General features: G+C 34.1%; 1 protein-coding gene across 3 annotated transcripts; it reads right to left on the reverse strand.

Annotated features, from left to right (window-relative positions):
- Nucleotides 1–4328: 4328 nt before the first annotated feature.
- On the reverse strand, nucleotides 4329–10474 carry LOC148876749 (putative protein phosphatase 2C 10). Of its 3 annotated transcripts, none has more exons than XM_088967231.1 (6): nucleotides 9917–10474; nucleotides 9599–9763; nucleotides 8636–8875; nucleotides 8237–8513; nucleotides 4900–5054; nucleotides 4329–4812 (listed from the first exon to the last, which is right to left on the reverse strand). In XM_088967231.1, exons 2-6 carry the CDS (start codon nucleotides 9635–9637, stop codon nucleotides 4672–4674), a joined length of 852 nt encoding a protein of 283 aa, XP_088823357.1. In that variant the 5' UTR covers nucleotides 9638–9763; nucleotides 9917–10474; the 3' UTR covers nucleotides 4329–4671. The 3 variants fall into 3 exon arrangements, with proteins under 3 accessions (XP_088823357.1, XP_088823348.1, XP_088823364.1); XM_088967222.1 differs by having other exon boundaries at nucleotides 9900–10410; XM_088967238.1 differs by lacking the exons at nucleotides 9599–9763; nucleotides 9917–10474 and adding an exon at nucleotides 9406–9506.
- Nucleotides 10475–10709: the final 235 nt, after the last annotated feature.

The raw sequence follows: 10709 nt of genomic DNA on the forward strand, positions 1-10709 counted from the left end.
TTAATTTATGGATATTTTATATATAGGATTATAGGGATTTTGGGGTATTTAATTTAGGAATTGGATTATGACAATTTGAGGGTCTTTTATAAATGAAATTATGGGATCCTAGAATTATAAGAATATGAGAAAAACTTAGAGATGTTTTAAAAACCAATATTAAATCTGTGAATATTTTACTAATTTACCATTGGGTTTGGGGAATTATATGCAAACCACATCCCTAATTTGGGGCAAAAATATTTTTCTTGTCCCCACCCCATCTTTGTCCCATCATCATTTAAAACTTGAGAAAATTTGCCCCGTTCGGAGTGGGGTAGGGAAGGGCCCCTATTTTTCAAGGAAAATTGCCATCCCTACAATTTTAATAAGTTATTATAACTAATTAACTAACAATAAATTAAATAACAATATTTTATGATAATTTTTCAAAAAATTGTTGAAATTGCTATTGATTAGTAGTAATGTATAGTAAATTAAGTATTTACAATAACAATAAATTAATATAAATTATTTATTATTAATCAAAGTAAATATAACTATAGTAAATTAATGTAATTATGATAAATTACATTATTTTTAATTAAAAGTAAACCATTTGTTGTTAATTAATGTAAAACCAGGTATGATCAAAGTCAAACAAGTGTCTAGATCGATATGGATAGAATTAACAACTTTCCTAAATTATTGCTGATAGATTAATTTCCCAATTTAATTTTTGTAAATTTTTAATAATTATTTAGTTGAATAATAATAATAATGGATTATTATCTAAATAGTTTTGAAGAATATTTTTTTCATAGATTAATTTCTTAGTTTTTTAATTACTTATTTAAAAAATAATTATGGATTATTAGTTTAGAGAGTTTCCTTAAATTATTTGATAATTGTTAACTATAATTATTGGTTTTATAGAAATTAGTAAATTAAGATAATTACTAATATCTTTTATCAATAGATTATTATCATAAAAATTATTAAATTACAATGATTAATGTAAATTACACTAAACGTTGAAATTTTGAACATTTATTAATAACAAAAAATTATTAAATAATGGATTGTTTATTAATTTTTGGTAGGTTATTAAATTATTTATATTTATTAAATAATGGATTGCTTATGAAATAATTATTTCATAATTTTTGGTAGAATATTTTCCAAAAATTTTAATAATTTTCATAACTAATGAATTATTTAAGAATAAATTATTCAACAATAATGGAAGATGCCATGAATATATAAGAAACATCGAAAGTGAGAGACGTGAGTTATGGGGAGAGAGAGAGAACCCAATGGAAAGGGAGAGGAGTGAAGAGAGAAGGTGCTGAGATGGCAAATTGGGAGTGGTGGAAAGAGGGAGAAGAGAGTCAAGGAAAATGTAGGATTGGGGTAAAGGAGCAAGGAGAATCAAGGTGACATGGACTGTCTTGTTTATGCATAAAGATAAATAGATAGATTGATAAATGTGTAATATTAATTATATAATATGATAAATAATATATTTATAAAATTTATTTTTTAATTTATATAACATAAAATTAATTGGGACTCGTGCTGTCGTGCACGTGTAGTGGATAGGCTTTAAGCAAAGCACTATAATATTCCCAAGTAAGCTGAGCCGATCTGAATCCAACCAAAACCTCAATTTATTAATGTTTAATGTTGAAGGGATTTAAATTAATGTAATCAAACTTTGAAATAAATCAGTTTGTGTCGTTTTGTACTATTTTTCTTATTTTCTTATTTTTAAATATTATTATTATTAGATAATTCTGTAATAATTTTTAAATGAATATTTATTTTTAATTTATTCTATTATTTCTATTAATTTCATTAAAATCAACAAATTTTATTAAAATCACATGCCATTCACATGTGCAATTAAAGATAAAAGGGCGAAAAGATGAAGAGGCACTCATATTTTGAATTCTTCTCCTATACATTTTAAATGATCTAATCAAAGGATTAGATTTAAAGATTAAAATGTTTCACATTATATGATACTATTATAATATTCAGATGTAATTATTGGCCCTAGTGGAAAGTCAAGCATTAGCATATAGATTCACTATAGATCCTAAAATAGGTCAATTGGCCCTCTACATCTAGGACATGCAGATGCCAGTGGGCTTGTGCATGCATTGCTACCAGGCCCACCACCAATCCACCAACCCCCACTAAATAGTAGGGATGCAAGTCAGTAGGTTTTGCTAGGCCTAGGTCTAACCTTAAGATTTGGGTTTAAAATCCGAGTCTGGACTGAGTCCCGAGGTCAATTCTAATTTTTTCAAATTGTCTTGAAATTTGATGCACTTGAATTGGATTGAGATTGATCTCTAAAATTTAATATAAATGTATGCATGTATACATTTATGCAAAAGTACGTATATGTATATGTAAATATGCATGCTTGTGTATATTTGAATATATACAGTCAGTTTGAACTTAGGCTAGGATAAAGGTCGGATTGGACTGACCAGGTTTGGAATACCTAAGGTACCTTAGGCCTGGGCCCAACCCATGAAATGAAAGGGCCTAGGCCCAGCCCGAGAGCTAAAAATCCAAGCCCAACCCACATAAAATTATGGCTTGGGCCGGATCAGACTCGGATTGAGCACACCCAAATTGCACCCAACTAAACTATGTGTACCACACCACTATGGCATCGCCCTTGTGGTTTTGGTTAAATACCAATACCTCCCCCCTTCCCCAGGGGTTTTATTTGAACTTATTCAGTGATTGAAAGTGTTCAATCACTGGTTGATACATGGACAAATTAAAATATTCTTAATTCTCAGAGCGGGGCTACTCCGACCAGGTTGGAACAAGTTAAGGTCAACCCAAGCCCAAGTTGAGGTAAGGGTATCTCAACCTTACCCAACCCAACCAGAGACTCAATGCGAGAAACCCAACATGAACTTAAAAATATATGCCCCAACTCAACTTGGGTGGCCCAATAAATACATGACAAAATTCTCAAAATAGCTTTTCTTAGGTATCATTAAAAATAAAATTACATTAACATTTGACAATACTCTTGATTCATCTATACCCCACAGAGCGCGCCCCACGGGAGATGTTCTCAGTGCACGCATGTGCATGTGGGGCGCAGATGTGAATTCGATCTCTGAATTAAGAATTAAGTCCGAGTAAATCAATGTATTATTTGTAGATGGATCTTCCGGCAAAACTAGTTGTTGATGTAATTAGAAGCATAACCTTAATGAATGACCAGGGGATACAAAGCCCATGGGAGATAGAACCTTTAATTGAACCCTCCAGACACCTAGACACTAGATAATGTTTTCTTTTCTGCTACAATTTGTGCTACTAGTATACTTTACCTAAATAGCAAGAGCAACGTTTTTATGTATCAGCACTCTACACAAGGCTCAATTTGGAAGGAGTGCGAAAGCAAATGTACAATGCAAAACCTTACATATGATATTTTTAAACCTTGTATTTGTATTGTACATATTTGTGTTTGTATTTTTGGCAAGCTGAGACTAATAATTATGAGACTTAGTTCGGAAAGAGTGCAAGTACATATATATATATATATATATATATATATATATATATATATAGTATTTAATAGCCTAATAATTATAAGGCTTAAACCAAGTTTGAGAGTGCTTATTTGAAAAACAAGTGCTTATTCTAATGATCTACTTGCATAAACCAACTCTTGTAAGAGTCACAAAAATAAATAAATAAATGACACAAAAAAAAAAAACCTGAGTGGGGGTTTCAATAACTCAATATGTCTAATGTTAATAGCCATCACCTAGAAATGATCACAGTCAATTTAAGTAAGGGAGAGAGGGTGGGTTGGGATGGGGTGGGGGGAGGGGGCTCATTATTAAAGGTCCATTTGGTTTACAGTCAGAATCAGAATAGGAATCAAAATTGGAATGGCCTATTCCCTTCACCTGTTTGGTTTAGTCTGGAATTGAAATCGGAATCAGAATTGGCTGGAATGGATTCTCATTCCTTGGGAGGGGAGAGGGAATGGCCTTTCTCTCTAATGGGAGAAAGCTATTCCACTGGAAATGGGAATGAGATTCCAATTCTGCCCAACCAAACAGTTGGTTCTGGACCCCTATTCTTGCAAACTAAACGGACCCTAAATGGTGCTTAAAACCTATCATATCTTATGACGGGTTTTTGTTTTCCCTAATGGATGATTCTGTAATTGGCTTCAATGTGCTGCAATTAAACGTCAAAAAAAGTTAGTGTTAGTCTTGAGAGATGCTCATTGAGGTCTACCAATGATTTTCTTCGTATGGATGGAGCATATAGGCAGCATATCAATATCCTCATCATGAACAACAAAACCAGACTTTCCATTAATTATCACAAAAAACCGTCTGTCCACTATATTGCATCATGGATTTCATGGAAATAGAAATTAGAATAAAAAAGAGAAGGAAAAACTGATGGTGTACAACAGATTGCTAATAAATGTTGAAGAAATCAAACAATATCAAAGCCCACAACCTAGGAAAAGGAAAAAAAAAGAAAAAAAATTTACAGCGGGATTCTGTGAGGACCACCCCACTGAGGCACAAATCTCATGGATGGTGTCGTCTATAGATTGGCATTCCACTAATGGAGATTCCTAAGATATGCAAAGCAGCAGCTAAGGATAAATTGCACCTTCATGCTTTACCAACTAAATCGAACAACGATACAGGATATATCATCTTTACTATCTCTATTTATTGCTTCAGCTGTTAGTTGCTTGGCTGCTTTCTGTGGGTCCTTGATTTTTCTTGCAATATCAACTGCCTCCTGATTGGCCACAACCTGTATAAATAACAAAATATGCATAAAGATATTCCACACATAAACATAAATAATACTGGAGAATGGTAAAAAATCAAGACGTCAAACCTTCCATAGACCATCACTTGCAAGGATGAGAAGATCAGTATCAGAATCAATGTCTGCATTTTGTATGTCGGGATCTGATCGTAAGTGTGATTTAAGACTCTTGTCTCCAAAAGCACGAGAAACTGCTAACTGGCCGTTCACTCTTGGGACATCCCCTAATTTAAGATGCCAATAGATGTGAGGTTTATGACTACCATAAAATTACGAACCATCAAGATTAATGTATCAGATTCCCATACGAACCAACTAATTTCATGCAATTAATTTGGATAAAACCAAAGCCAAATTACTGCTTATGTATTTGTTTTTGGAGTGCATAAGCTTTAATTTGAACATGAACCCATGGTTGTAGTTCAGAGAGTACAGTATGCAAAGTAGCCAAGCTCCACCAGCTTCACAATCAAGATTATCACTTCATCCATTGAAATATTTGCACCTGTGTCTAGAACTGGAAATCCAGACTCCACTCTCCACAACACCAGTCACACAAAAACTTAATTTTACTGATATAATTGAGGCAGTACTCCATAAGAATTTTATTGACCCAACAAGGAATAGGATTTTTCAAATTCTAAAATTTGCTCTTCTAAATTTTGAAAATTCATTAATAGAACCAAGCAAAGAAGGAAACCCAGAAAAAAGGCTCAATAACTGGAAGAAAAGATTAAAAAGGGAATATGAACTGAGAAATCTTACCTTGTATATTCAACAGGACGGGAGGATTATTGCAAAAATTGAAAGGGCCATCTTCTTCTGGGCATCCATTCTATTGCTATTTAGATATCTAATGTTTTAAAATTTTTGCTTAGATTGGAGTGGTATTATCTTTTCAGGGGTCATTGTTTGGTCCAATGATAAACTCTCAGACTAACAAGCATGAGAAAGTAGGTTGGACTCTGAAAGCAGCCACTTTCTGCAAAAAAGAATGCCAAAGATTAGGTCCCTATCCAGTCCACTCTCCCAAGGTCCTGGATAATTGGGATCAATATTTGGGTAATGATCCTTTTTGTTGAGAGATATATTGTATTTGGTTGTATTTGTAATATTGATAAGTTATGGGGACCTATATGTATTTGGTTGTATTTGTAATATTGAAAAATCATACCAAATATTTAAAGAAGGTATCAGTTATGAGGTAGAGAATGGAGATATAGTTTCTGGAGGGATAAATGGTGTCTAGGGACACCGCTGAAAGAAGCATTTCCTGTTTTATTTGATTTATCTCTAAACAAAGAAACGTCAATGAAATAAAGCTACAAAGAGGTGGATCGCTTGGTTGTGTGGGACCCTGTTTTAGGAGAAGCCTAAATGACTGGAAAATGGATTCTGTTTTGGAGCTAATGCTGATCTTAAACATGCAAAAATAAACAGAAATCAGACTGACAGGAGGATTTGGGATGGAATCCCTCAAAGAAATTTTATGTGGTATCCTTTTATCAGAAATAATCCCTGGACGGTGACAACACCTTCCTAGGAGCTAAAGTGTGGTGTTCAAAAGTGCCTTCCAAGACCTATTTTCTCTATTCGGTGGTAATTCAGAACAAATGTCTCACTTCTGAAAACCTGCTAAAAAGACGCATAGAAGTTGATACTCCAATCAGTGTTTTTTTTTTTTTTGTGACAGCTGCCTGGGTTCTGCCAATAATATATTTATCCACTGTAAATTTGCATTCCATATTTGGTCAAGGATGTTTGGCTGTTTGGCTCTCAAATGTGCCTGTCAGGGTCTGTTAAGGAGCCTCTGGATGCATGGCGTTTGGGGGACTTGAGTAGGGGTGAAAGGAATGCTCATATTTTTGTAAATAATGTTATGGAAGATGTGTTGCTCACTAACAAGATCATAAGAATGTTGCTATCTTGGGCAGGTAGGTTTGATGAATTTAAAGGGAGCTCTTACAGAATTTTTCTTGATTCAGATTAGGAATGGCAATGGGGCAGGGCGGGGATGGGGAGCCACTCCCCATCTCCGTCCCCACAAAAATCCCCATCCCCGTCCCCACCAATGGGGACAAGGTTATCCCCATCCCGGTTCCCCACGGGGATCCCCACTCCCCGTGATTTTTTATAATGTCAACTATTTTGTTTTTGTTTTTATTTTATTTAAAATTTTTAAAATAAAATAATTAAAATTACAATCCTATTGAAAAATATTCAAATATATTCAAACATATTTAACCATATTTTTAAAAATATTAATATACATACATACGTACATAGACGTATGCGTACATATATACATATATATTAGCGGGGATCGGGGTCCCCGTGGGGCAGGGAGTGCTCTCCCCATCCCTGCCAATGGGGATGAAAGTTTCCCCATCCCCTCCTCATTCAGAACAGGTCCCCATGAGGATTGGGGAAATGGGGAAAATTGCCATCCCTAATTAAGATTTTCTTTTCATGTAAAGCAGTGATATTCAAAGCAATTTTTTTGTATATGTCCCAATGTACATTCTTTTGTTGTACATGAGTTTTTTGGCATAATGAAAATATATTATATTTTAACTTTTGTCAAAATAATATTAATAATATATATGCATATATCTATAAAAAACATATATTTATTGATAAAAGGGTTTTGTTTAAATGTCATGCTTTCATTAATGGCTTATAAGTTCAAGTCTTATCGAAGTTATTTTTATTCATTTTATTAATAATATATAATATCTAAGTAGCCTCTAATTCATTTTATCAATAAAATATAATATTTGGTCATTTTAATTTAATTTATTAATGATATATAATATTCTAATTCACTTTTAGTCCGGCAAACAAACTTCTAAGAACACTCCTTTAGCAATGATCCATGGGTTATATTGACTTCCTGCTAGATCACTTTAGTCTAGTAATTTACGGACATACACATACACATGAAATTTCAAATTTTAATTTAACAAATTTCTTGGAAAAGGAATATTTTGCAGCACACAACAAAGGGATTTTGGAACTGAAATACCATTATATCACTGAGGAAAATAAGAACTAAGACTAAAGGTTATCAATAAGATAGGAGAGTTGTGTACAATAAAACTCAACAGGAACTGCCATAAAACATAATGGATCACAGGCAGAAATTTCTAAAACATTTTCAAATATTAAGAAACTTGAGGTGTTTCCATAAGCAGTCATTTTTACATAAAGAATACCTCGTTAGTTGGCTACCTATGCTTAAAGATAGATAAAATATTATTTTTTTTTTTCTTTTTGAATACTAGCTTGACAACCGCATTTGATATAGAATTATAGACTGTTGCATTTGAAATAAATTAACCCATTTAGAAGAAATCTTTGCACAAAGGCAAATTTTAGGAATAAAGCGAAGGTTAACTTGGGTAACCTGGCATGTTTGAGACAAATCCACCTCGATCCTCTATGCTTCCTCGTTCAGTGTTAGGCTCATGATCAGTACTCATCTGTATTGCCTGTCCCCCTCTTGAAAGAACTGCCCGTGAATCTCCAACATTGGCTATCCATAACTTCTGACCATTTATAAGTATTGCAGTAACTGCGGTTGATCCACCTCGTCCCAGATCGGGACTGTGGGAAAGAATTGCTTCGTCAGTCCTCTCATAGGCTTTTGAAATGGATCTACTGGGGTCAGTCCAAAATTCTTCCTGGAATGATGAAACAAATGGCATTAGACTGCACCTTTTCAGGTAAGTATCATAATTAAAGTTAAATAGCTAAAGTCTCAAGCATAAAATCATTATACTTTCATCTCAAATAAACAACACACCTCCTTTAGAATATTGGCAAACAAATGCTTCTGTAAATATGCAGGCACACTATCTCCCAAATGGCCATCATAAATAGCAAATAATCCAAGTTCACGACCCTTAACCTGGACAAACTTGGCAACATAATAATCCTCCATGGGATGATTTGCTTTACCTTTCACGAGGCTGAATCCATACTTGATTGGACCTCGATGGCTTCTCCCCTTACCGGAGCCACATGAGGAACGCACTCCTACAAGCTAAAGATACAATACTAACGTTAAACTCTTTTGTTTTTGGTAAACTACTAACATTAAACTAATAAGAACTAGAAACTATACATAGAGATGCTTATTTTCTTAAGATTATTTAAGGAAAACAAGAGGAGCAATTTCCAGAACTTTTCATATGGGCAAGAGGCCAATATAAATCATGTAGAAACTGATTCTCTACGTGATAAAAAAAGCAGAAACTAAAATTAAACCAAAGCAAATGTAATAGGAAATTCTAGCTAAGATACAGTCTTGGTTTCAGTTTGACACATTAATCAGCTCAGAAGTCTGCTAGGATGCCAATTACTGAAACCAGAAAACTGCTGAACGCAATAAAAAAAAAAAAAAAAAATCCATTGGAGGAGACCCAAATTATAGGGATAGAAAAGAAGTTAACCATGCCCCCTAAAATCAGGACTTTCCCAACAAAAGAAAACAAACAACCCAAGCAATTTCTGAATGAACATTTCCCCTCAATAACCAGCGGCAAAATAACCACTTAGCTCAGAGCATCGAACCAGAAAATAAGTTGAAATGCGAACACAAAAGCTATCTGCAGCTACTACTTTTCCAATCAATTCTACACGGCAGTGTTTGAGGGCACCCCAAATTTAAATGGCTTTCATGCTTTTTCAGAGACTACCAAGCAAGTTAATTACTACAGAAATAGCTAAGAATCACAGAGATAATAAAAGGGGTAATTATACTGACCTCAGAATAGGCATCATAAAAGCAGCATAACCTATCCATATAAACCTTCACCACCTCTACTTCTTCCACCAAATTCTCAACATCTATCTATTCTTATATTCTCAAATGGAAATTTTAGGCAGAACCCACTGAGAAAAACAACGATTTCGACCAGAATTTCATAAACTGCATCATCAAAACCAGAAATCCCATCATGAAAACAATAACCCACCAATAAAAACAAGCGCAAAACCCCACATGGACCACCCCAAAACACAGAATTAAAGGAAAAAAAAAATAAAGAAATAAGCGACTTGGGTACCTCGGAATTTCTCTTACCGATCTGGCACCAATCTCCTTGTTTCAGAATCGAAAGCGAGTGCAAGGGCAGAGAGGACTTGGGCTATCCATGCTGTTGAAGTTCTTGTTCTTCGATCGCACAAGTAATATAAACAATAATTGAAAATAAAAGAAAAAGAAAAGAGGGAAAGCGAGAATCAACATGTAAAAACTTTCTACTCTGGGAAGACGAATACGAAAGAGATAATAAACTAATACAAGTATGAGAGGAATCGCTGGTGTTGGTGTTTATTTTTCCGAATTTGTAACCGTTTTGTTGTGTTCCTCGCCAGTGCAGAAGAGAAAAAAATAAAAAAGCTGCTACAAGGGCAGACTTCTTTCCTGTTGACTTTGCTGTCTGTAATCTGTACCGCCTCTCCCTTTCTCCTCCTTCAATTATTATTTTTGATTATTCATTTACAAACTGTACCTCTCTGTTCCAACTCGACTGCAAAAAGAAGAGAGAAGGGAGCTTCCTCTTTCTTTTTTTACTTAGAGGAAAAAAGCCCCTACTTACTGCCATAAATACGACATCTAACCCTCAATTTTTTTACATGTCCAAATTACCCTTTAATTGTTCCCTTCTTGTTTTGTCACTTTTTAATTCCTACCCAGTTGACTTTTGATTGACTAATTGACCCGCCAGATGTGAAAGAACAAACAAATGCTAAATTATAATGTCTTTTTTGTCCTCTTTACGTTCTTATACCCTAATTATTTTGAGTTTGATTGTAGGTTGTAGCTCTTTTTTAACTCTTTAGTCTGATTGGACACATCTGGTCAGGTCAAAACA

This window comes from Nelumbo lutea, chromosome 1 (genome assembly GCF_056320005.1).
Source record: "Nelumbo lutea isolate HS-2025 chromosome 1, American lotus-T2T, whole genome shotgun sequence".
NCBI lineage: Eukaryota > Viridiplantae > Streptophyta > Magnoliopsida > Proteales > Nelumbonaceae > Nelumbo > Nelumbo lutea.